Consider the following 27,344-nt stretch of genomic DNA (forward strand, 5'->3'; position numbering starts at 1 on the left):
AGATGACCTTTAAGGTCCCTTCCGACTCAAGCAATTCCATGATTCTCCTGGCACTGAGTGAACTGCACCTCTTCTTTTAGGGACTCTCCCCAGCCAATGCAGCCCACTGCAGGACCCAGGTTCACATGTATTGCCAGCTCTGTGCTGTGTCTGTGTAAATACAGCCCTAGGACCTCCCAGACTGGGACTTCTTTGGCTTGTCATTGTCAAAGCCACTGGAAAACAAGAAACACAAGGATGTTTCATCCTTGGGTGAAAGAATAGGGAAGGAAAAGCAGAAAGGTAGTTACTTGCCTGTAGTCAATAGTAAGAAAGCAGAGAAGAGTGAAAAGGAAGGTCGTGATAAAAAGGTAGAGGGGGAATGCAGGACACTGGTTTTGCTTAATCATTCATTACAGAAAGATCAGGAGTCTTTGCCTGAACAGAACTATTTTAAGGACAGCAGTTCCAGGCATGACTTTGGATTTCTACTTGGATTAGAAACCTGCACTTTGCTTAATAGTTGTCAAGATCATCAGTTCTGGGACCTCCACATCTGAAAAGTTATGCACTTCAGCCTGCAAAGCAAAAGGGTTGTATGTGATCTGAAACCCAAGTTTCCTCTCAGGCTCTCTGTGTGGCAAAACAAACTGCTGCTCTCTAGATAATCAGAAATCAGGAGTGCTTCACGTTCAGCTATGCAGTGACTAATTTCCACATGTCAGAAAAAGTGATGCTCTTAATTTTTTCATCAGGAATCAATTGTTCAGCTTGGATTTCCAGCTCCTAGGGTGATAGAGATTAGAAAGTATTGCCAAGGTGACCGATTTCCATATAACCTCATCTTTCCATCAACTCCTAAGGAGGCATCAGCAATGTCCCTGAATAACCTTGCAAACTGAGAGCCACGGAGGCCCAGGCACAGAGCATGATAAATCTGGAAGAAGTGGCAATTCACAATGGTCAGGTTTGTAACCCAAGAAGATACCTGGATATCTCACTCAAGCATCCTCAACCACCCACCTAAAAGAACAACGTAAAATGATAATCTAGGGAAAGCAGAGAAAATATATGAGCCCATATACAGGTAAGACAGTAGCTCCTACTGAAATCCAAGTTTTTTTCCTTTGACAGACCACCAGTTCCTTGTATTATCACCCTGCCTGCAACTTTGAGGTGAAATTGGGGCTCTGAATGCATCAAGATATCTAAGAAATTGGAGAAAAAGACAACAATGGGAAGAAACAGATTACTGTTGGTTTACAGCACTGAGGAGTGAGCTGTTGTGCCTCAAGTCTGGCTGGCAACACTGGAGGTGGAACTAAGCCTTTCCTGTGTAACAATTTCACCATCTCAGGCTTCTTTGTTGTCTGACTCTTTCAGTGTGCAAACAGCTGAGTTTAAAAACCCAGAGTTTCCCCTTTGTGCGTGATGTCTCTCATTTAGCAAACTACAACAGCATTTTGTTAGCAGCTCTGGTAAAAGGTGTGTCTGAACAATTAAGAACAACGTGAGGTTGAAATATATCTGACTTTACTTACTGTTCTCAGAGAGCTCGACCACATAGTAGAGCACGGGGCTGTTGCCATCAAAGGGGCGCACCCAGGAGAGCATCACGCTCCGGCTGTGGGAGGAATTCAGAGTGGCCAGAAGATTCTGAGGGGAATGAGGCAGCTCACTGTCAAGGAAAAGAGAAAGGGAGGGAAAAAAAAAAAAGCACAGAAAAATTAATCTACATTTCATTCAGCTATACAGTCTTACAGGCAGTGAAAGGCAGACGACACCAGCCTTGTACGATGATAGATATAAAACCACCAGCAGCTATTGTACAATTAAATAAATGAAAGACATCTCTGAGTTCTTCACAATTTTATCCTCTTTGGGGGGAAAAAAATAATTTATGCTGAAAGTCCCAAGGCTGATGCTTAGAACAGCTAATGGAAATGTTGCTAAATGTGGAAAAAAGCCAATTTTCATACGGTTTGTGACTGAGCAACTTGGTCAATAAATTTCCTCTCTCACTTTTTCTCCCTTCTTACAATGATGTCCCAGCAATGTGACAGCCATAATACATATAAACAGTAAAACACATGGGAGATATGATTTAACATGGAATTTTTCATACTCAAGGAAGCAGAAGACATTGACACTATCCACACAGAGCTACTAATCAAAATTACCATATGTATTCCTAGGCTACAGAACAGCTTGATTTACTTGCGGATTCAGGCTTATCCTGTCATGGGTAGAATCCTTCCTTCCTATAATAAGGGTTTTTTTGGGAGCACCCAACCAGAAAATGTAGCAAAAATGCCTGCAGAAACCCCATGGAAATACCAAATGAAACATTAAAAAACAAAAATAAAACAGCAGCTCAATTAAAATGTGTAATTTCTCCACATAAAGGAAATTTGTGGAAAAACATTTCATTTGTACCCATTGGCTGGAAGTGGGAGGCTGCACAGTGCAGTGAGAACACTAAATTCTGCTGCAACCCTTCGATGCTGATGTGTTTTAAGAGATAAAAGCCCTTCAGCATTATACTTGAGCATGATTTCTGCTCCTTATCATCCTGTTCCTAAGGAGGACAAGGATCTCATAGTGAAGGAAAAGCAAGGAGGGACAGTTTTTACCCATTCAACCTTCCCTCCTCCCCGGGAAAGCTGAGGGTGACCCTTCCACAGTTCCTGGCCAGGGCAGAAAGCCACAAGGGTACTTCACAGGCTTAATTTAAAAACACAGTAATTCCTGGGTGTAATGTATCATGTACTGAAGGCTCACAGTTATTTAAAAACCACAAACTCCTCAGCCACTCACAAAAGTAAATACAGGCTCTGGCTTTAGGCCAGAACAATAAATATGTCCTGGATTTCGGCTTCTACGGGAAGATTGAGGAACATATGGAGAGCCAGACAATAGCTTTATTATTTTTCTGTTAAAACTGCGAATGCTTTTGTTTACGTGTTTCTGAGGGAGACACACTGTGGAGTTAGCACCCAAAAAAATAAAGATCGCTGGGAGAGCCAAGGAGTGGTAAGAAAAACACAGAGCTAATGAGGCAACGCAAGTAGAAGGCACTTCCCTGCCCACCTCTCTCCAGGCTAGAAGGGTTGATGCTTCCTAAGGCTAAACCCGAGACTTAAAGTCTTGTCTCGTCTCATTTGACTTTAAATGCATAACGAAATTAGCAGCACGGCGACCCCAGGCTCTTTCTGTAGTAAACATGGAATGACACCTCAGGGTGTGATTCAGATCTTAACTTCATTAAATCACTTGCTTGAGATGCCTTGATCGTGAGGAGTTTGGGCTGATTGAGCTCTCCCTTAGATCTGGGCACGCACTGACAGCTCAGACAGGGCCACTTTTGGGCTGGGCCCCAAGGAAGCAGATTTTGAACACAGCACTGTAAAATTTTGGATGAGTTAAGTTTAGGGATGAAGGGGACCAGGAAACAAAGCAGAAGGGCAGCTGGCCTAAGAGAGAATGGCAGAGAAAGGCTGTCATTGAAAAGTGTGGAGAGGGAGTGTAAGATACAGCCATTTACCCAGGGACTACAGGAGTGTGCTACTTAATTTTGAATGAAACATTAAATTATAATAAACATTAAACCTCTGCTACAATTTATCATTATGTCCTAAGCAAGCTGGTTGGAAAAGTTTTTGTGATTAAGCTGGCAAAGATAATTACTGAAGGAAAGAGTGAAACGTCTTGTTGCTACATGGTTCACTGAAGTCCCAGTCCCCATGTTATTTATCAACACTCCCTGTGGGGAAGAGCTCAGAGATGGGTCATGGCTTCAGCTCCTTCTGGAAGATGATGGTCACAGAAGCAGCAATGTAGGAATAGCTGAGGGGGAGCTCACAGCAAACTTATCCCCATGTAGCTGCTTTTCTGGGAAGAAAAAAGCACTCCTGGTACATATTAAGGATATTTTCAGGACGTGCATTTATTAATCTTGATCTCCCATACATTAGAAGGGCTCAATCAACAGTTCACTTGAAGACAGAGGCTACAAGACTTAAAGCTGAGTCTCTTTTTCTTAATGTACAAGTCTCAGAAGACTTTTGAAGAACAGTGGACATTCCCTCTTTCCTGTTTTTCTTTTAACACACAAACTGAGTTTAAACATGGGGTTTTGTTTACTCAGGATTTGGGTTTAGTTGATTATTCTGTTCGATTGACAATGATAATCAGTCAGCAGGGTGAAGGAAACAAGCACTTTCTGTTCAGAGATTGAGCAGCATGAGCTGCAGCCATACAGGACACCTTCTCACTGATATCATAGTCTTTAGCCATGTGTCCACACCAACCAGCAACAGATGGTGCTTACAGATTTAAGTCCCTCAAGGCAGACAGAACAAGTGCTTAAGACACACACCTGGGCAGAAATAAATATTTAAGACTACAACGACATTTCAGCACAGAAGTGTACTTCTCTCTTTGTAGTATACAAAAGCAGAGATTAATAAGTGGTAATTTCTACTATAGCAAGCACTTACACTTTGTCTCCTTCTCATTTTCTACCACATACTGTGTGGAAGGGATGATAAATGAGACCTGTACCACCATCATGAATATTCACGTTCCCCAAAGAGATCATTGCTTCTATTTTTCCTTTAAGAGAATTACTTTCCCTTGCTGCTAACATCCAAGAAATTATTGCAGGGAATGCTAATTTCAACCCCTTTTCAGGATGAGAAGGACCTCAGACTAGAACTGCTCACCTTCTTATGCACCACGAAAGCGGATGAGGTTTAGTACAATAACACCCAGGGCACTCAACACCCCTTGACCAGACACTGGCAGTGTAATTCTAGCATTATTATCTTTCTTTTGTTCACTGAAGCCCCAAATAGGAAATATATGAAAGTTTTTCAATACAGAATATTGGAAGACCTCACTCCTCTAATGCTGAAGAGTTGCATGGAGGCAAGTTTTCCATAACTTACTTTGTATGATAGAAAAATATGTCCATGGACACTTTAAAAATCTGTAATTGATAGATAAGACCAGGGTTAATGGCATTGCCACCAAGGTGACCTGAGGGGACTCTGACAAAGCAATTAAAATAGCAGATTTGCAAGAAAAGAACACGAAGTCGTTGTGACAATCTAGGAGAGAAATATTAGCCCATTGCAAATGATACATGTTCAAAACAGAAACCCTAATGTTTTGAGTCAGCTCATCACTGCCAGAGGGCAGCTGAAAAATTCACTCAGCAAACACACAGAGCGTTTTATAAAATTAGCTAAAAGCAGACTATTTGCTGAGGAAAATAAACCAGACATGGTTTGGAGAGACTTCTGAGAAAAATGGTCCAACAGCAGGTAATTAGAGAGACTGTGACTGAAGAGGGGATTACTAAAAAGGCACAGGAGATTAAACAAGTTTTCTTGTCAGTTTATGAAAAGCCCTGCTCCTATTTCAGAAATGATTTCCTAAATCAGGTCCACCACGAGGGTTCTGCTCAGGAGCAGGTGGTTCATCTGCTCCGGCCGATAACGCGGCGAGAAGCCGAGGCAGGAGGGCTGACAGAGCTCTCAGCCCTGATGGCTCCGCTCATAAAAGTTCATAATGTTTTAAATTAAGAAACGTGTCGACTCTTGCTCGGGTCTCTCCAGTTTCCCTTGCAAAAGAATCCTCTCCAATTTCTAAACACAGGAAGGACTCTTTCAAGGCAGCCCCGAGTCTTGAGGCTTTTTGTCTCTCGTAGGTCTATAAAGGGGCAAATTTCTGAAATTAAAGAGTTGCCAAGTTCCAGAGCACTCAGATTTATTTCCCATTTTATTTTGTTGGTCACCAACAGGGTTTTGAATTTTATGCTTTCTTTTTGCTGAAAACACCTACATTTCTGCTATACCTTCAATGACAAACAGACACAATGGCATTTATTTCTGAGTGCATTTCTGGGTGATATTTCTCTTTTGAGTATCAAGTGCATTTAGACTCAGCAGTGAACCTTGCTTCTTGGATGACATCTCAATAGAGAGCTTGGAAAAATAAATAGAAGCTTTCTTTCCAGTGAGGAAGGAATAATATATTTTCAAGTTTGACATTCTTCCTGCTTTCACTCCCTGCAGAAAGGAGAAGAGGTGGGCTATTGGAACCGAGGGATATGGGATCCAGATGAAGATACATTTGTAATGGGATGTCATTTTGATCTCTTACTCTGTGTTGGTCATACTGATTTTAATTTTAGTAATCAAACTATTTTTTATGGGATATATCAGGAAGAAATTGGAAGAAGCAGCAATTATAAATACTCTAGTAAAAAGGGCATCAAAATTCATGTATGGATGGTTGACAAAGGCAATACTATGCATTCTTGGCAACCCACTGGGGTTTATTATAAGTGGTTAGCTCCCCTCTCCTGCTTTTGAAGAAGACAGAACAATAATAGTTCTTTCTCTGATGAAAGGGAACTGAAAGAAGATGAACTTGCTGCCAGGAATAAATTGTCTATTTTTGTATTACATTGTCCTTCCCATATTTTTGCATAGAAAAAGAGCCTAAAAGGTTTTACTATATGTTGTGACATAACAGAGGCTTGTAGAGGGCTTTGATTTTCCAACAATGCAGCATTACCATACTTTTCAGTCACATTCATACAACAAAGAGATTCTTTAGCATGGGCTGCAGACGGGCTGATATTGAGCAGTGGGTATCATCAGGCATAGATAGTGGTAATTCTGCATATTTTATATATACTGAGAATCCTCAGGATACTTTGAGCTGGAATCAGCACAGTTTCCCATCAGGTGAGTGATACATTGTGATAACTCAGCTTATGCAGCTTTAGGAACGAGCCTTTTTTTTCCTCTATTTGTATTTCAAGGTGGTATTTACAGGACTATAAAAGTAAGCTTAAATGAAGCTGGGATGTTTCATAACATGCAATTATTTTCAGGATCAAATCCTATGACTTGGAGGGATGCAAGAGAGGCAGAAGCTCACCACCAAAAGACCTGCAAATGTTTCTGTATATGCAGCTGAGAAACTCTGGTAGGAGAAAAAAAAAAGTAAGTACAAAATTAAAATCTATCTCTTGTAGAAGAGAAACATCACTCGCAAATGTTTTACCTCGTGCAAATCAAATCAAGTGATGTACATGAAGAATAAACACATTTAGAGGGAAGACAAATGAATAGAGTATCTTGACTAGCAATTAGTTTCTGTGCCCAAGTACCATCAGTGCAAAATTGATGAGCAAGGTAACCTTTGGCTGCACTTTTGCAAGTTCTTCATTAGTTTTCTGGCTTTTCTTTTCAAATATTTTATTTCTTCTTTCCTGCTGAGAAAAATGATCCATCCTGGTTGCACCACCAATGTGTATATGCTGTGCTATCAGTGTAGGTTCTTGCAGCCAGGAACACTGCCTTTCTCCCCAAGCCTGTCTTTCAACAAGGGAAGACAAAAGAAGAAAGCTTTCTTTCCTTCTTTTCACAGATTAGAAAACCAGTCCACTCAGAGATTAAATAACTGAAGGTCGCCCTGAAGGTCAATGGTTTTGAATTGAATCAGTTTGAACAGAAATCAGTAACAAACTTATTTGTGCCTTTGGAAATTCCTCTTGACGTGCACAGAGGTAGAGGAGGAACGTGTTCGTTCCTGGGGGAAAAAAGGTGGAGAGACAATTGGAGTTGTCAGACGAGGCAAGGTAGGGTATGATATTATCCACTGGTGACTGCTCCAGCCTGTAATTGGTTGAGAGGCCTCCTTTGAACATTTGTCTGACATTAGTGCTACTCAAGGCACTGAAGTGTAAGTGCTCATCGATGGGAATGTACATGCCCTGTTTGTTAATGTTCTGCACAAGAGAATTATCCGGGAGAATAGGGAATGTTATAGATCTGTCATTCGTATACAAGCTGGAATTCAATTTCGGCTTTACTTCAGACATTTTCTTTCCACATATTTTCTTCTTCATTTCACTCCTGTTGTATCATGTATCTCTCCTTCTCACAGATCTGTGCTGCTGAGCCAAACGATAATGATGAAAGCAGCAAAGAAATGCAATATTCTTTGGCAGTATTGCACTACCTGCAGCACTGCTTTGAAATGAAATGTCACAATTCAAGGTATTATTGAGTGACTTATCAGTTACTCAAGTCCTCTAAAAGAGTGGGTCTGATAGATTTCTTTAACTCCTCCAGGAAAAACAGGTAATGGCTGATCAGCAACAGAACATCACAGGAAGCAGAGATACAGGATTAAGAGCCAGTCCCAGTGCATGGAGAGCCACCCAGAACAACTGGAACAGCTGGGGTGCCTCAGCAATGCACACAAGATGTGCCTCTCCCAGCCAACTTCTAGCCCAGATTTTATGGACCATAAAAAGGCTCCTCACCAGTCAAGAGGGAACTGCAAGTAAACACATCTGCTTTGCTGCACAGGGCATCTTTTGCTATCAAGGATTAAAAAACCATCACCCCGCTGAAGTGTTTAGCACATATTTATGGTTTTACTTCAAAGCCCAGGTTTTACCATTCTTTTCAGTCTTTACTCCGTAATGTTCTGCCCTCCATTCAAAACGCGCCTCAGAGAAGAGCGAGCGTGGTTCTGTGGCAGCGATATATTTTGAATTGTCTCGTGCTCTTGGATGCAAACCAGCAGTGAAACGCACTCCGGGAGGAGAGCTGAGGAGCGCTTAATTAGAAAAAGAATGTATGACCGCTCTCTGAAAATGGGCATCTGATGTAGCCTTGGCACTGTCAGAATAATGCTGTATCAAACAGCCCTCTGCATAGCAAATCTCAGGGGTGAACTCATTACGCTGCCAACTGCACAAGTTGCCGTCTTCTCAGAGACGTCAGGCATGACCAGCAGAAACGGACGCGATTTTAGTTCAATTAAAGCACGCGGCACTACTCAAGCAAATGAATAAATAAATAAATGTCTACATAAAACATCACCTTCTCTTTCATTTGATCTGCTCCACACACGTACCAAAACCACAGCTGTTGCTTTTAGTGATAAAAATAAAACGGAAGTGCACTTCACCCCAGTGGGATGACAGAAATAGAAAATATGGAACCCTGTAATGACATTTTTATAATCCTTTTCCAGAATTGAACGGCACTTTAAGCATCTCCTTGTTTTTATTCTTAAAGATCCGTAGAAATAAAGAAAGTCATACATAAATATTTTTTTTTTTCCCCGGAAAAATGATGTATCAAAAGAATGCAAGAGTAAGCAATGCCTGTCCAGGGACCAGCTATTCTGATAAATGTTTAACAGAGAAAAAACACTAAAAAGAAGGAAACATTTTCTTGTTTTCAAACCTTGGCATCACAGCACAGCACCTGGGTTTTATGGGAAAGTCCTATAGCATGGGATGATAGAAGGATCCAGGTTTGAAAGGACCTCAGGAGGTCTCTGGTCCAAACTTGTGCTCAAAGCAGGGTCAGCCATCAGATCAGACCAGTTTATTAAGTCAAAACTGGAGACAGTATTCCAGATGTAGACTAATAAATGTCAAACAGGAGGAGGGACTCATGTCCCTCAATCTGCTCTGCCTGTGTAAGCACAGCCCAGGATGTTCACAGCCTGCTCTGTGCCCACAGGTCCACAGCTGAATCATGTTCAGCTGCTGCCTACCAAGATCCCCAGGTTCTTTCCAGCAGAACTGCTACCAGGGGATCAGTGCCCAGACTGTGTTCCTGCAAAAGGTTACTCCTCCCCAGATGCAGACATTGCATTTGTCCACACTGAATTTTGTAAGGTTCTTCCGGGACCATTTCTCAATCTAATTAATTCCTTCTCAATGGTGGCCCTACCCTTGAGTGTATCAACTCTCCCCCATCCATTTTGTGCCACCTACACACTCTACAGTCCCCTGTGGTTGTCCACTTGTGCTATCTACAGGTGGACCACCACCTCTCAATCTTTACCCCCTGAGCTCACTCACACCAGCTGGAAATGCAGATGTACTGATTCAGAGAGATGCAGTTGGAGTGACTTCCAAGGCTCCAGCTGTGTGGAAGCCCAAGCAGCATGGCAGCATGCAAAGGGCAGGACATTTAGAGGCAATTTAATTAGAAATGAACCAGGCTTAATTTCCCCTAAAAAAGTCCAAACTGTCCAGAGCACCCAGAATTAAATGCTAGAAAAATACATCTGAAATCAAGTGTAGAGTTTATCTAAGATGGAATACTCACATCACTTCTAGTCGAGCCATTCTGGAGTCGTTTCCTCCAGAAGAAATGACCTCACAGGTATAATCTCCAATGTCACCTGACCACGTCTGGCTGATGAGGAGGGTTCCATCTTTCTCCACTGTGATCCTGGAACTGCTGGATGGATTTATTACAACACTGTCCTTCTTCCAAAGATACCTGAGTATTACAATGTTTCAGTTATTGATTACTCATAAGAATGTCAAAATAGATTTATCTGAACTCTGCTATAAGGTATCAGCTTCTGTCATCACGTGTTAAAGAGGACAGGTCCCTACAGTTACTTCAAGAGCAGTGCCTCTTACAAATTTAAGTTTCAGATCAAGTGATCAGAAAGAGAAAAGTAATTCCAACCAAGATATTCTATATTTTACAAACAATATTATATATATTTTACATGGAAAAGGTGAAATATTCAAATACGTCCAAGTTCATAAGCCCATCACACACCAGCGTTTCCCAGGGATGTGTATAACCCATGGTTTCACAATTACCTATCTCTACACAAAATTTTTATGCCTGTATTTCTCTTTCTGAAGTTCTTTCTGCAGTTCACCCTCTGAGCACCCTCCAACCTCTCCCTTGCAGTTGCTTTCAGACTACATAAATGTTCATGGTAAATTGATTTTAAGATTCTGAGCTTCCTCTGAATGGTCTAGTATGAATTTTAAAGTTCATACAAATTTTGCTTTCCTTTATACAGTTAAAGCAGAATATAAGCCCAAGTTACTGATGTGTTTCCAAAAACACGGGCATCTCTTGTGTGGCTTTTATGCACCCCAGAGTAAACACTTCTGAAATCCTATTCCTTCTCTTTGGCTTTTACTCTCATTAAGTATCGGCTTCTGACAAGTTGGTTTTATTGATAGTGTATTAACCTTGACAGTAAAATCATGGAAGGCTATATTGAAGTCATGAAGTGGAACATAGCTCATTGTAAATAATACATAAGGCTGAAATGGAAGATGGGATTTATATGATTAATGATACAGTGTACAACCTTATAATGCAGTAATCAGGGGTCTGCTGCGAAAATCTGGGGTCCTGAAACTTTTCACCTAATGCTATTCACACAGATTACAAAATTAAGCTGGGATAAACCACACAAACAGGGAGTGACACCACCAACCTGATTGAAATTCTGGGATCGTGAGTGGCCTCGCAGTGCAGGGTGGCTGTGGTTCCTTTGATCACGGTGCTGTCCTCGGGAGGGCGGACGATGGAGGTGCGATCTGAAAGCAGCACAAGCCACGGCTCAGGTGAAACTGCGGCATTTTGACTTGGATATTCACTCAGAGAGCGGCCACCGAGCTTTTGTCATTCAAAGCAAGCTCTTCAAGCCTCTGCTGTGAAGGCTCCCCCTCCCTCTAAAGTCACTGTGGCAAGGAGAGGTGACACACTGTGGGGTGCAGAGAGACAGAGCAGCAGAGGGCACGAGCACGAGCCCAGGGTGGTGAGAGCAGAAGAAGCTAAAGCTGTGTGAACTCTCACTTGGCTGGGGGCAACTCCCTAAAGTCATATGGCAACAAGCATGTTTGTGGTGTATTATGAAGGAATCTGAGCATGCAAAGAGTCAGGAAACAAGTCACACTGTTTGGAGCAGGGAAAACACAAACAAAACCAAAGAAAACTTGCCCAGAGAAGAATGCACTAGAAAAAGACCAAGAACGAGAAACTTAAGTGGCACCCTACGATCTCATCAAATCCAGGACAGAGGCTAAAGGAGGAGGAGCTTCTAATAGACAAATTTTTCACATAAGAAAGGTATGTTGTTTACTCAAACATTTCAGAACATCTTTATTCAGGCCCCTCCTGGAGCCCCAGAACACAATAATTGCTGTAACTACAGCAACGGGATCCAGTGTGGAAGATCTCTATTATGTGTAACACGCAGGAGCAGCAGCAGATAGTATCAGTTGAGGCAGGGAGACAACCAGGATGAGTATGGAAGATATGTGGATAATGTTAATCAGTCCCAAATCCCTGCAGAGATAATCAGCATGAGACACCTCATACATGCACAAGAAGGAATCATCAGCAAAATCAAAAGCTGACTCTTACAGCATGGAATTTTTAGCATTATTCCTGATGTACCTATGCATGACTTCTGGTTTTATGATGGTGCTGTTGCCACACAAACATTAGGTTATATTCACTTTTCTTTCCCTCCTCTGAAGCAGTACAATGACTAGGAACTATCTTAGTACATAAAAGAATCATAGCTTTGAGAATAAATAGGAAGGATCTCCTTTACTTGATCCATACACCTGGACATTATTCAGTTTACAGCATCCTGATATCCATATTGTCAACTCCATAACTGTCAAAACAAAAATGGCCATATGACACAAGTACATTACAGTTACTACTAGTAATGTTTTCAGGTATTCCCAAGTTCAAAAGGAAAAATGTGATTCAGCTTGCAGTTTGGGGATTAACAAATGCTAAATATGCACCACACAGTTAAAAGGTCTGACTTGCAATGCGAGACGCCAAAGCAAAACCTGAGTAAAACTGTGTGATTGAAGCTCTATTTAAATACACCTCCTTTCACAAAATAGAGATTTATATGCATAATTTTACAAACAAAAAGGGTATTTGTGATGGGATTCTTAAAATAGATACATTATTCCCATTAAATCATACAAGTATCTCTATTAACGAGAAAAGCATAATTACTTATGAAAATTTCCTGAGCATACAACAAAAACTGATTAATACTTGATTAAAGTTAGACTTTAAACAAAGCATTATCCTTACTCCACACTGTCAGCATCACAAAAGCATTCAGAGCTCCTTCAGAGTTGACTGCACAGCAAGTATAATTGCCAGCATCCTGGAGGAAAACGGGTGTTATCTGGAGCCCTCCAGATTCAAGAAGAACGAAGCGAGGAATCTGAACTGAGCCACTGGCTAAGATCTGCTTCCCTGAAACACAGGAGGGAGAAGCAGCATGATTAGTGTCACGTAGGCTCAGGGATTAAGCTCTGCAATTCCAGTTCTTCCAACAAACTGTTCCAGCCTGCCCAGGCCACCGGTTCACGGCAGCCCCACAGCAAACCCACTGCTCATGGTGCCACAGGAAGGAAGAAAGAGGCACTAAATGGATCTACAGAACCTCAGTAATAGCAATGGACAGAAAAACGTGGATTACAGCTTTGCCACAAGTTAATAACGTTACCTTTCTTCCATGAGATGGCAGGTCTTGGAGCCCCTGATACTTCACAGGTCAGCACTGCAGTCATGCCCTCCGTGACTGTGGTATCCTCTGGAGGCTGGATAAATGCTGGTTTAATGTCTAGAATCAAAAGTTCAAAAAACTCAGTGCATCAGCTCTCAGAAAGATCCTTTACCTATTATCACGGACTACTTTACATCCACTTTTATAGAGCTGATCATGGAGAAGGACATGACAATAAGACATGAAAACCTTTCAGCAGTGACTGTAACCTTTCCTTATTCATCTCCTAGGAATTGTCTAATCCTGTTTATTACCTACATGGAAAATAAAAATCTATCAGTGCCTGTACCTGTACAAGTCAGATGGGTTACAGAAGATGGAAGATAAAGCTCAAAATGAGTGTTTGGGGGGAGGTTGAGAAATCTAGATAAACAAAACTATTTTCCTTCATCTTCATAATAGAATTCTTTAGGATGAAAAGCAACTTGAGAAAGGCATTAACTTTGAAACTTAAATGTCAGCCAAAAGAATTTAGAACCTGAGTCTTATCCAAGACACTTTCCAAGTTTCTTTCTCTCTTACATTTTCCCCCAGTTGCATTTTATTACAGTTTTTTTCCTCCAGTTTCCTAGATATATATTGAACTGGGGCTGATCTATTTTCTGGGGCCAGTAGGAATTCTGATCAGTATGTGCAAACTGCTCTTGGGCTAAAAATCAGTTTCCTGAAGAGAAGTTTAATATTACAAAAATGACTGTTAATAATCACCTTTAAAAGAGACTACTAGGATTCGTAATTCTCCCATAGAGAAGCGTGCACTTCATTAACAAAACCATTTATTCAGACTTTTTGGCCAAAAAAAGACATCTAACTTGAGCTTTCTTTCTTTCCCTCTGCTAAATGCAGTAGTAGACAAAGGCAAATAAAATAATAACATGCACAATCATGAAGCAGCAGCTGAAGTTCAGAACAGAATTACATGAGAGTAGAAATAATTACTGAAGTATAAAGAAAAGATGAAGTTATTTCAGAATTAACACTTCCTTCACTTCCTTTTTCTTTTTTTTTTTTTCCTTTCACTAAGATCCCTTGCTGTGTGAAATAGGAGTGTTCCCCTCAAGCCCCTAATATCATGGAGAGTTTTCCCACAACCTTCAGCAGATGGTTTTGAGGCCACAGGGGCATTTTGGGGTTCCCTACAGCTGGGGCAGCTACGCTGGATAGAAAATCAAGCTTCTGTGGGTTGAATTAAAGCGGCACAGAGTGGTGGAGAATCTGGTGGATGCAGAGTCACCTACACAAATGACAGCTCATGGATCTCGTATCACAGCTCCTTACTCACTGGTCACATCCAGGTAGGTGTATGTCTGGATCTCCCCAGCTTTGTTACTGGCAAAGCACTGGAAGATTCCAGCATCCTGAGGGCGCAGGGAGTGGATCCTCAGTCCACCACTCAGCAGCACTTTGTAACGGGGGTTTTCCAGCTTGCTGAGGGGAACAGAGTCCTTGTACCACACCAGGGTGGGAATGGGAACACCTATAAAGAAAAATAAAATAATAACTTCACTCTTAGTCTGTGCAAAACATTTTTTAGGTAGTCAAAACACTCAGCACTGTTATGGTCATATCCCTCTTTTCCCATCTTTCTACACCAATTATTTATACTTTTCCAAGCTGCTTGAGATAAATTGAGGCTGCATCTCACATCATCAATGGTAATAACACACTGCAGAACACGAGGGAATAAAACCAGCAAACACTGGAGGGGGAATGTTGAGAAAACATGTTATCAAATTACTTTCTTCACCCAATCATATTTCATGCTACCACAAAATAAGATTTAGAGCAATTTCATGTTGAAAGCCAGAATCATGCTACTTAAACAGCAGCAGTGTGGCAAGTCTGTAAGACCGTTCCATCCCAAATAAGATTCCTCTGTGCTCCTGTAGCTAAGATGTCAAAACAAAAAGGAAACGGCAAATTACACAGGAAAAATGAAGTGCTCACATGGCTGTATTTGAGTCCCAATTTAGGAGCTTAGTTTGAGCTGATGTACATACAACATGTTGCCAACAGTGAGATAGCTTTAAATTATGACTATTTTTATTCAGTCTCAAGCTTCACCTGTTATTTGAAAAATGCAGGCATAAAGAGACACAAAAATCCTACCCCAGATATAACACAATTGCATTTATTCCTGTTGTCTTTCATGTGTATGTTCCACAAACCCTGACAGTTATTTCACACATATTTTTGTGGCATCGTATCCCCATCAGCTGGGGTGAAGTGGCTGTAAACTCAGTATATACAAATAGTGTAGGATTCTCTTTTCCTTAGGAAATGTCAGAGGCCTAGAACAATCTTACACAAATGTTCCCATCCCACTCCTCATATCAGACAATGTTTCATCTTTACCTCCCAGAAATCCCTAATGGATCAAGAGCTGAGGGTCCAATGCAGGGATCTGAAGTGAGGCAGGTATTTTATTATGTGATTAGCTAATCATTAAAGTTGGAAAAGACCTTCAAGATTGAGTCCAATCTTTGACCAAACACCACTGGGTCAACTAAACCAGGGCACTGAGTGCCACATCCAGGCATTTCTTCAACACCTCCAGGGATGGGGACTCCCCGGGCAGCCCCTTCCAATGCTTGACAACACCTTCCATGAAGAAATTCTTCCTGATGTCCAGCTTGAACCTCCCCTGGTTCAGCTTGAGCCTGTTTCCTCTTGTTCTATCACAAGTTCCCCAGAAGAGCCTGACCCCCACCTGGTTCCACTCTCCTGTCAGGGAGTTGCAGAGGGAGAGAATGTCCCTCCTGAGCCTCCTTTTCTCCAGGCTGAGCCCCCCCAGCTCCCTCAGCCACTCCTGGTGCTCCAGACCCTTCCCCAGCTCCATTGCCCTTCTCTGAACATGCTCCAGCCCCTCAATGTCCTTCCTGAATTGAGGGCCCCAGAACTGGGCACAGAACTCAAGGTGTGACCTCACCAGTGCCAAGTACAGGGGGACAATCACTGCCCTGCTGGTCCCACTATTGCTGATACAGCCCAGGATGCCACTGGCCTTCTTGGCCACCTGGGCACACGCTGGCTCATAATCACAGGAACACAAGGGTATCAGGCTGATTTAAGAAAGCTCAGCCCCAAAGGTGGCATTTTTATAATCAGTAGCTATTTTGGAAAACATATCACTTAAAATCTCAGAGCTCCACATTCCCTTGCAATAAGGTTGGACTTAAATTCATGGGCAAGAGAAAAGCAGGGTGTCACCGAAGCGTGGAGGATGGGATGTCACTGATGAATTGAGCATCTGCAGACAATGAATTTCACTGCAATGCTGGCAGTCACTTGATGTTCTGAGAGCTAAAGTGCTATGAGAAGATCTATATAATCATCATTATAATTTTAAAACTCCCAGAGTTAAATACTACTGTATTATACTTCCATTCATATCTTCTCTCGATGTACTTATTCCCTTTATACAGACAAAAGCTGTATTAACTCCTGGAAAGGATGTACAAACAATGCATAGAATGATTGAAAAACAACATCCAATTGCTGCTGTTACTTTTATAAACACGTATCATTTACTTCAATCACCTGTGATGCTTTTGTTCTGCTGATAAAGTAAAATGTACTCATAATCTTGCAGGTAATCATCTCAGGAAGAAACCCACTATGTAGAGTGCATTGTCTGATGGAGAATAGACAGAGTGTAGTAGCTTGCAATAGGCATAATTTAAATTTCATACAACAGCCCATATACAGAATTAGCGTAAATTTCAACGTTCAGAAATCTCGGTGAGAGTGTTATTCATCTCCTGAAAATCCTCCTGGGCAAATACAAATTATCACTGAGTAATGAAGAAACAGATGATGCAAAATGGAATCGTTCTCCTGATGCTGAGAAGCCTGGAAATGATTTCAAGTTTAAATAATAGCAACTCCATTTTCCCACACATCAGACTTGATAGGCACTGAGGAAATAATGAAATCCTGCATTCAGTACACTCAAACCTTTAACACTGGTGTCATTCCATAAATCCCATTCTACTAACAGTATTGGCAAACCTTCTAATCCTATAATCACTGTGAGATACACCTTCCTATCACCAACTCAGCTGACAAACTGAATATTACCATCTCTATTCCTCTACATTTCAGCTACGGATATCTTCCTCTACTCAAAGTTATGAGTCTGAATAATAGGATCTTATCTAAGCACTCTGATGCCTGTCAGCAGCATTCATTTGGGCTTTAGTGATCTTCCCAGAGAGATTTGTCTTCCAAGTTGTACACATGTTCTTTTATAATTTTGCTACCTGTTTGGTTGTAAAAATGGTTAAACCCAGCTCCTTTTCTCCTCTTCCTCTCCTACCTCACAGCCTTTCCTCTCCACAAACCCCCAAAGGAATTTTGCTTCTTTGCTTCTCTAAACAACTTCTGGTGAAAAAAGTGATGAAGAAAACACTTTAAAGACCTCTTGCACTACACCTTTGCAAGCAGTATCAGCTCTACTCTACTGTTTGAGACATGAGAGAGTGGTCTAGAAATAATAAATAAAATAACCTTATTTCTGAGCTGTGTGCAGCACTATTCATCTTTCCCAGACAAATTAATCTAGTACCATGGGGAAGAAGGGAAGGCAGGAAACAGAGATGCTGGTTCTGGCTTTGCCACTTTCTCTGTAACCTTGGGCAAATAACTTATGGACCCCGAGGCTCAGTTTTCCCATCTGTGAAACAGCTGCTTGACTCTTTGCCACGTTTAACTTAAGAACCTGGATGAAAGACTCAAAATATTCACTGTGTCATTTTTGTTATTTATTTTTTACAGCCTTTTCTAGATCCCAGTGGGCTACTGGGGAATTCCAAAAGCATCTTTCCATCTACTTTTCTAAACAGGTTGAACTAAAGTCCAATTAACTGCACTCCCCAGACACCACCACCACTGCCTGCAGCTCTAAACTTTCTATAAGCAAATAAGAAAGAGCATTTAAAGGAAACCCACTGAACATCAACCACTGCTGGAAGATAAACAGCAGAGGCTGGTTATTGCATGGCCTGATACACTGAAACTCCATTACGGGGGAGTAGAAAGCTGGTTGGTGCAAACTGCAATTTTATTTACAGTTAATCTCTGCTTATAGTGTGAAATTAATCTGTCTCTCACACATTCATAGTGCACAAAGACTTGGCAAATGGGCTTTGTGCACAGAACCTGACGGGGCTGGGGGAAATACAATCTGTCTTCCCGTTTGTAGCAAAGGTACAGGGCAGCTTTGCAGTTCCCCAGTGCTTTATTGCAGCTCCCAGGTTGGAGCAAGGAGGCAGCAACCTTCATTTACCCTCTTTTTAAATGCTGGCAATTGTGTAATAATGGATCTAAACTCCTATACTTTTAATTCTAATACCTGCCCCTTATAAGAGAGTGTTACAGATACTCAGCAAAATAATCCACGGGAAGACAGGTTTCCATGCTCCTGCACCACATTCATCAGCAGATCAGATGTGCACCAGAAGAGTGTAGCAAAAATAAATAATTTTGTCTAATAAGAGTTCCCACCTCCTTGGGAACTAAACTGCCCAAAGCAAGAGTTAGGGTAGAAGGAAGAGTTGAAGTCAACCTCATCTCTCCCTGATTGTTCCGGGTTGTTTGTTTTTGTAATACATGAAAAACATTTGAGACAGCAGACAGGTTTTTTTCACTGACAGTGAGACAGCCCAGAGATTCATCAAACCGTTGTGTAGTATTGAAACATTTAAAAGAAAATAAATCTCAGAATGTTTTTAAACTCAATTTCTCTAATGATACATTTAGTTCCACTATTTGAAAAATCTTCTCCAATTAAAAAAAAAAAAGCCATAATGTTTGTCATAACACATGGTGAAACGTAAAATTGGTGGCACATGGCCAGAATAGATGTCTTTCTTGTCATAATTCCTTCCTCTGAAATTGTCTAGTCATGGATGCTCAGGCAGCCCAAGGATAGGATGCTTTTCCCACTTTCCCGGCTCCAGCAATCTGTGCTTTGGCCATTTCCTCAGCCACACTTGCATACACACAGCTGTGTTTAAAAGCCCTTACTGGATTTTTCCTCCATAAATTTCGTTTGTTTTTTCTAAATATTTCTTATTTCTCTTTATGTCCTATTTACTGCCTGCACCAATGACCTCCACAGTTTATATTTTCTGAAAAAGAACTCTTTCCTTCATCATACCTCTCCCACACGAAAATTTAGTTGGGTGTCTCCTCTACTTCCTGTACTAAGCAACACAGAATCATCCTCTCCTACTCACCTTCCTATATGTCACCCACCCTTCAGTTATCTCTTTCACAAAGTGTTCCAGTCAATTTAATTTCTCATTATTCAAAAACCATGGTAGAGCTTTAACTATACCATTCCTACTTTAGAGTATCCCTTCAGTTTTCCTCCATCCCTCTCTCCAAGAACTCTGTGAAGGATTTGAGATGGGGGTGTTGCCCCATGGATACAGTGTCACACTCTTATTTTTTCCTCTATTCCTTTCTTCCCAGTACCTCACATTCTGAAGCACAGCTCAGCACTGAACTGATGTTTTCAGAAGACAAACCTTTTCTGCACAATAATAGGAAATTTCATCTCTGTCAATAATTTCATCTGCCAGTTTATTGACCAGTCAGTTCAAATCATCAGGACCTTTGGCAACTCCTTTGTGGTCAGTTTTAATGTTGACATTGTTGAATATTTTTATATGATCAGCAAATACCATCATCTTACTCTTCACTCTCTTTTCCAGGGCATTTATGACTACATTGAACAGCACAGGTTCCAGTAGAGATTCCTGGAGAACTCCACTGACAGTACATCCTGCAGCATTTTGTTTAAAAAGCTATTAATTAACAACAAGACATTGTCTCTTATAATCTGATAGCTTCATTTCTATAAGAGCTCTTTGTAAGAGACCTCATCAAAGGCTTCTGAAATTCCAAATCAGCCAGAGCACCCTTAACACACACATTTGCTTATCACACAGTTGGCAAATCTTCCTTCTAGAAAAGCAGTGCTGACTCTTTCCTACATAAAAATGCTGAAATCATAGTGGCAATAATATAATCACACAGCAAAAATATCTTTATTGGCTTTGAGCTGGAGAAAGACACCATACAAATAAGCTGTTAGTTAGATATGGGTGCTTTTTAATCAAGGATCTTTTTCCTTAAGGATGTCGTGGCATTTTTGAATGTATTGCTTCTTAAACTCAACACTGGGGGAAGTGAGATAACAACACGTTCAGTCACTTGCCAAACTCATGAAGAAATGTGGTGACTTTGACAACCCTGCTCTAATCACAGGGTCTCCTACCTTACTAAAGGGCTTAAGTAGGTGGTGATTGCATTTCTCTGGAACTAAATCCAAAAAACCATTTTGGTTTAGGTGGAATTCTAGACATTTGAAGTCTTTTATATTATTAAAACACCTGCCAACTAAAAACTGCCTGTAATAGTCCTCCTGCAGATTTCATAACTACACTCAGATGTCAGTTACTGACATTTCCATTCAGTATAGAAGTCCTGTAAGTTTTAGGAAAAAAGAACATTTGAATTGATGAAAATAATGACTGTTTGCATTGCAAATGATGGGTTCCATGACCATGCTTATTTTCTGGTTCAAGCCACTGATGTCTCTTATATAGTGACAACTATGAAGCAAAGACAGGCTCCCAGAGAGACAGGAGCAGGATTTGTGCTGCCAACAGACAAACATCAACATGTGGGCATTACTCATGTCTAAACTAAACAACAAGGACTGCCCAGTTTTCCAAGGGGAAAGGACAACCCTCTCCCCTGCACTTGGGATCTGTGATAATCAGCAATAACACAGAGAGCTCTAAACGTCAAACAGTTACATAAGATGGTTTACAGGAGATGATTACTTCCATACCAGATATACACAAATCATTGATCCAAGCTGGAACACTCTGCAGACTCACCCATGGCCTGGCACAGGATGTCCACGTCCTTCTCCACTTCAGCCAAAATCAGGTTCTCGGGCTCGGCCGTAAAATACGGTGGTTCTTTAGAAAGGGGAAAGCAAACAGGAGTCAACAAGCAAAGCCCCAGCAAACTGAAAAACAGGTGCTGATTTAAAGCTACTCATCATATAATCTCTCCACGGGTGGTGTATTTGATGTAGTGTGTTGCAAACAGATTAGTTTGACCAAGTTTGTCTCTATTGGAGTATTGGAGGTGCTTTTTTTTGGTAGTAAAAGCATCATAAAAAAAGCTGACAATTTTTGCTATGCTGAGTATGAGTTCCAAGGAGTCAAGTCAATGTAAGGTAAGATTTAGGGGTTTGCACTGTAAATTAATACTCAGAGTAAGGGCTACTTTTCATTTTATTGGACTGAATCATGGAACATGTTAATTCTTTGCTCAGAAAGGTCCTCCCGAGAGGTTTATAAAGGTTTATATTTACAACAGAGCATTTTATAGGATAGTTTGCTTCAGCATCTAGACTGAATTCCACCTCACAGAGGCATGAAGCATGTCAAATAAAGTGCCATAGCATGTCAGAGAGTCGACATCAGAGGACAAGCGCAGCATAATTAAAAAAAAATTCTTCTCAACTGTTTTATTTCTTGCAAGCAAACAGATTTAATGCTTTAATTGAAGTTATAGTAATAATCATAAAAATTCCCGCTTTATCATTAGGGCTAAAGAAAAGATATTAGACGTTTAATTAAACAAAGACAAGACTGCAGAAATTGTTGAGTGTGCTGGCATGTAACTCTTTCTTCTATGCAGCATAAAATTGAAGAGCATCATGTCAAAGTCCCAGAGGCACTAAGGTTGCAGTAATTATCATGGTAACTAAAAACTGTCATAGTCTGTTCAATGCAATTATCATCTGACTACTGTTTTTAGAAGGATTTTACTTGATTATAAATGGAGTTCCATTGTAGCATAAACAAACTCACTGGTAAGTTTTAGAAAACATAGAAAAAAACAACATAAGTAGCTTGTGAGAACAAGTTATTCGTGTTTTCATTTTAAGGAAATCAAGCAGGGTTGAAAAAATGCAGTAAACTGCAAGATTCAAGGTCATCTGAGCTGACCTTCTCCCAAACCTCTTCACCAAACATGACTGTAAAAAGGACTTGTGGTTGTATTATTGATAAAACATCAGTATTCTAGTAAATAAAATCAAAATCACATAATTTTTATCCTGCAAAATCTTATTTCTCCTGCTACCACCTGCACTACAGCAAGTGTGGCTCTCACTGCACAGGGATGACATGATGATATGCCAGCAGGTACATATCAATAGGCACTGGATTAGAACAGAAACCCCCCTTTCCCAGCACTTCTTCCCACTGACTGCAATAAAATACTTGATTCAGTGTACAGAACTGGGGTCTCATCTGAGCACCAATGGATGTTACAATTCTGCATTCATTCCAAAGAAAGTCAATCAATATTAGTCTTCAACATGCTGTGCAGAGGAGGAGGGGAGGTTGCAAAATAGCCTGGAATACTTGTTTACCCAGCAAAACCAATAAAACCAAGCTACCTGATTTATTATATTCTAATAATATACATGTGTTAACATTATTGATCCTCACTGCCTAAATATAAAGCTATTAATAAACACACATAATAAGCTGTGATTTATTGCATATGATCTCATGCGTTAATCTAAACAACAAATTGAAAAGCTGAACATTTAATTGAAATTCACTGATGGCACACACTTTGACATGTTTGATCAGCTAAGTTGCTGAGTCCTCTGCAATTCATCTCAGTCCACGTTTTCACTCTGAGTGCTCTCTTTCCTCTCACGCCATCCTCCAGGCCTTGGCTGGTGTTTTCCTTGTGCTTCATTTTTTAGGATGTTAACTTTTTCCTTTCCAAACTTTTAGCCTGGTGTCCTTATCTACGTGCCTGTCTGTGGCCACACAGCTGAGTGTCCCTATGTCCATCTCTCAGAATAAAATCTGCATCTTTCATTTTATGGCAACTGAATGTGATCGTGAGGGGAGGCAAAGGGTGGCCAGCGCAGCACTGGGCCAAGAGAGCATCCAGACACATAACCCCACATCCAGATATTCCCTTCAAAATTTAGGCTTTTCTGTGGATGTCTCTTCAATCAGTGAAGTTCATCTTCTTCTGTTTAGGGAACTCCTGACTGCACATTTTCCACCCTCCCTCTTCCAAAGGACTCTGACCTTAGCGGGTCAATTTCTAAACTTGGCAACCTTCAGCCACCAGTTCTCACAAACTTTCTCCTAGATCAGCAGCACATTCACACACCAGTGATAAATTTGCAGATTTATCTTCACCATGGGCCTGCAGTCCAGCTGCAAAGCACTTAATGTGACCTCAAAGATGCTCGTGGTTCCATGACCTCTGCTTATGTGCTGCTGTTTCTGCAGTTATACCTGGCATATTTACACAGTTGTCTTTCCCAGAGCCCCTCCCAAAATCCTAACCTGCAACCTGTGCTCCTTCCTTTAAATCCCATACAGGCTGTTATGTCACCCTCAAAGAAACTTCTTCCATTGAGAGATGCTTAGGTGAGCAAGTATCACAGAGTGAATTACGTGACAAGGAACTTGAAGTCAGTGACAACTGTCACTTAGCAAACGGGATGTGATGTTACAAGAGGAAGATTCACATCAGCTTTTTTTTGAAAGAAGCAGGGAGAAACAGAAGCAGACAAGACAGAAAAAGAGCAGGAGTAGCAGAAAGATGCAATCTAAAGGCCCCAGACAGTTCCCAGAGGACTTTTGGTGCCAACAGATTTGGTTTCCAGTCTTTGAGCCCAACCTCACCTTTTCCCTCCGACTAAGGCCTGCTGAACTCTGTTCTCACAGCCATTCAGCAGCTGGAAGCACTGCCAAGTGCAACAACTACCCACAGAGGAGTCAGATGTTATTCTTGCAAGACAAGCACCAATACAGAAAACCTTCCAGAAGCCACTCCACAATTTACTGCTTCTATTGCTTAAAGATAGAGAAAAGTCTGGGTGGGAAGATGAGTCTAATTCATAAGGAATTCTGGAAGATCTATGTGGAATTCTGGAAGAATACCATGTGGACAACAGTGCTGTTGCATCCCAGTCTAATATTCATGGAAAATTAGCCTTGGTGATGTAAAGAATGAGAGAATCCCAGCAGTACTGCTGTAGGGATGCTCTTAGGGTTTTGAGGGAAATGAAACAGCGATTTCACACAGAACCACAGAATAGTTGGGGTTGGAAGTGACCACTGGAGATCACCCAAACCCATCCCCCTGCTAAAGCTGGTCCATCCAGAGCAGTGTGTAGGTGTGTTTTTAATATCTCCAGAGAATGACCCTTCACAACCTCTCTGGGCAGTCCCTTCAAATGCTCTGTCACCCTCAAAGTAAAGAAGTTTGAGTTTTCCATGCAACTGTGCTGCTTTTCCACATCCACTTGTCTTTGACCAGCATCATGGGAGCTCTAAAGGTCCTTTGCAGTGAGGGCCTATGGCTTCAACAGAACTCAGGCTGTGGAAGAAACAGCTCTTTTTACAGGTGCTGGACAACCAAAATATCAGCTCCTCACTTTTCAGAGGTGTCAGATGTATCATCTGCACACCAAGTGCGTGCCTGAGGGCCTGAATGGCCAGAACTAACTGCAAGGCTAAAATTCAGAGTATCTGAATTTGGGTTATGCAGCACCTGGTGAATAACTGTCAGAAAGTGGCCATAAAAATGCAGCAATATTTATAGGGGTCAGATGGCACTCCGAAGGGGCATTCTGGCTGTCTGTATATACGACTCTATTGCATATTTATAAGGCTTGGTTTGAACCACACAGTATGAATTTGAACATTTATTGTTGTAGGCAATAATCATGTGTTGAAATTTAATATGTGTGGCGAAATTACAGCGTCTTCCAAACTATGTAACATGCCAGACACAAGTCCCCAGACACGGCAATTTCTAGGAATGACAGTAATTTTTTGGAAATTATAGAATCAGAGCAGTTAGAATAAGAAAGGACCCATCACTCTGAGTTCACCCTGTGGCATCACCGTGTGCTGGCAATGAGAGGGGTCACAGCTCAGAGCAGACTGCAAGAAACAGATACTGTATTGTTCAGATATTGTATTGGTGTCTGACTGATCTTCACTAAAAGGTCAAGCACAAGCAAAGGGGGAAAAGAGTATTTGAATATAAATGCATGCTTTTAATAATTGTTGAGGGTTTGGGGGTTTTTTTTGCACTCCAGACACCACTGGAAAGACATCTCTCGGCAAAGCCCTGGAGAGCCTGCAAAATTTGATACTGTTCTAACTTCCCCTGCACAGAGTTACATGGTCACTGACTTTAACATTCAAAAGATAGCAGTCGGCATCCATTACACACCCTTCAAGCTGCATTGGAGATGTGTGACCTAATCCTAGATACACACATGAAAGTCAGAAAGAACAGAGGAAGCCCCAGGGGCTCCTCCAAAGCTGAAATTCCTGCATCGCTCAGAAATTCAGGGCTGCATATTTAAGAGGAAAATTGAGCCTTCAACATGGAAGCCTTCCTCCAGCATTACCATAAACTAATTTATTTGGTGAATATCTTCTAAAGAAAGAGGAACTGGAAACTTGACAGCCCCTTGTAGGTACAAAGTCCTCAACTCCAGACAGTAGATCAGACTGGCCATGCTGGGAGAGAAGCCACATTGCAGATGCATGCAGAGTAGGTTCCTTAAAGCAAGATTTTTCTTTGCATGAATATCAGGTTAGAACAGAGAGAGATGAAAAGATGTGTCTAGTTTCTTGCTACTACCTCTACTGTGAGCTGCAGCGTGTGTGTGTTCTGAAACCTTCTAACAGCACAGGGAACACATGTCCTGTTTGCAGGAATGAAAGCAGGAGGAATGTCTCAGGAACGTCAGAGACAGAACTGGGCTTCCCAGAAGTCCCACTGCTTCCCTGTGGGATAGGTCCTGTGTGCATCTGGGCCCAAGGCAGCATGTCTGTGACCCTCTCAGAACCTCTGAACCTTGACAAATCAAAAAACCCATCAATATTTCTTTCCTTTGAACCCAAACTGTGATTAGGCAAGTCCAAAGACATTTCATATTACAGTTTCCCTGAAAACTTATTCTTTTCTTACACAGTACATGAACAAAGTCACCAAGGTCTTCTCTTAAGCACAATATATGAACACAATCACCATGAAAAAATTCTTTCCACTGCTTTCAAGACAGCATCTGTTGTGTTTCAAAGTGTCTAAGCCAGAGTCATGAGAGCTGTTGACTCCAGAGGTCCGAGCACAAGGCATTGAGGTGGCTCACAATTATAGAGGAAAATAACTTTTGTTCTGGCAGTTCTATACACAGACCCTTCTGCATCTGGACACTCCTGGAGAACAGTGAAGGAGAAACAGCCACAGATTCCATCTCAGAGCCTAACCAGGTGGGCCTTTCACACTACCATCATAACTTTTCTGATGTGTTCCCATATCCCATGGTCCCACAAAGCTGAATCCTTCACACCTGATGAGGATCAGGGTTGTCTTTAAGAGAAACACAGACCTACAACACTTCCTTACCATCCTATTAGAAAGAATTCTATTCAGTTGGGATGTAAAAATTCTCCCAAGATGAGAATAATATGTTTATGAATGTAGTTCTCTGGAAATAAAACTGCTCCAGAAAGAAGGGAAGCCCTCTACTCTGACTGTGACTTAATCCTATTCTTTTGGACAGGCCAACAAGGCTCCAGTCCTCAGTTCTGTACAACCCCTCATCATGCCAGGCTGTTCTTTCTAATTGTTTTTCTCTTCAATCTGTTCAGATTTTACTTTCTGACTGCATCTAATTTAAAGAGCAGTTTGGATTTCATGTAGTGGAAGAGTTTCATTCCTCATTTTCTAAGCTCCTAAAATTTGTAATTTCCTATAGAATAGTCACTTAAGAAATGACTATTGCAGTTTGTCACTAACAAAATTTGCAGAAGTGGAGCAAAAGAATTTAAGATTAGCTCAGTTTTCAAATTGGT

The 27,344-nt window shown here is 41.2% G+C and overlaps 1 protein-coding gene across 5 annotated transcripts in view; it reads right to left on the minus strand.

Moving 5' to 3' along the window:
- SDK1 (sidekick cell adhesion molecule 1) overlaps positions 1 to 27,344 on the minus strand; it is a 394,324-nt gene that overhangs the window by 125,059 nt on the left and 241,921 nt on the right. For all 5 annotated transcript variants that reach the window (XM_051782514.1, XM_051782501.1, XM_051782510.1 and 2 more), the window contains 7 exons: positions 21,309 to 21,392; positions 14,678 to 14,872; positions 13,336 to 13,452; positions 12,915 to 13,082; positions 11,284 to 11,386; positions 10,137 to 10,313; positions 1,521 to 1,657 (listed from right to left, as the gene is read on the minus strand). In XM_051782514.1, the coding sequence (XP_051638474.1) occupies positions 1,521 to 1,657; positions 10,137 to 10,313; positions 11,284 to 11,386; positions 12,915 to 13,082; positions 13,336 to 13,452; positions 14,678 to 14,872; positions 21,309 to 21,392 (981 nt within the window). The remainder of the gene's footprint in view (positions 1 to 1,520; positions 1,658 to 10,136; positions 10,314 to 11,283; positions 11,387 to 12,914; positions 13,083 to 13,335; positions 13,453 to 14,677; positions 14,873 to 21,308; positions 21,393 to 27,344) is intronic.

The sequence above is a fragment of the Manacus candei genome, unplaced genomic scaffold, assembly GCF_025592945.1.
Source record: "Manacus candei isolate 608988 ecotype Guabito, Panama unplaced genomic scaffold, ASM2559294v1 h1tg000002l, whole genome shotgun sequence".
In the NCBI taxonomy this organism is placed as follows: Eukaryota; Metazoa; Chordata; class Aves; order Passeriformes; family Pipridae; genus Manacus; species Manacus candei.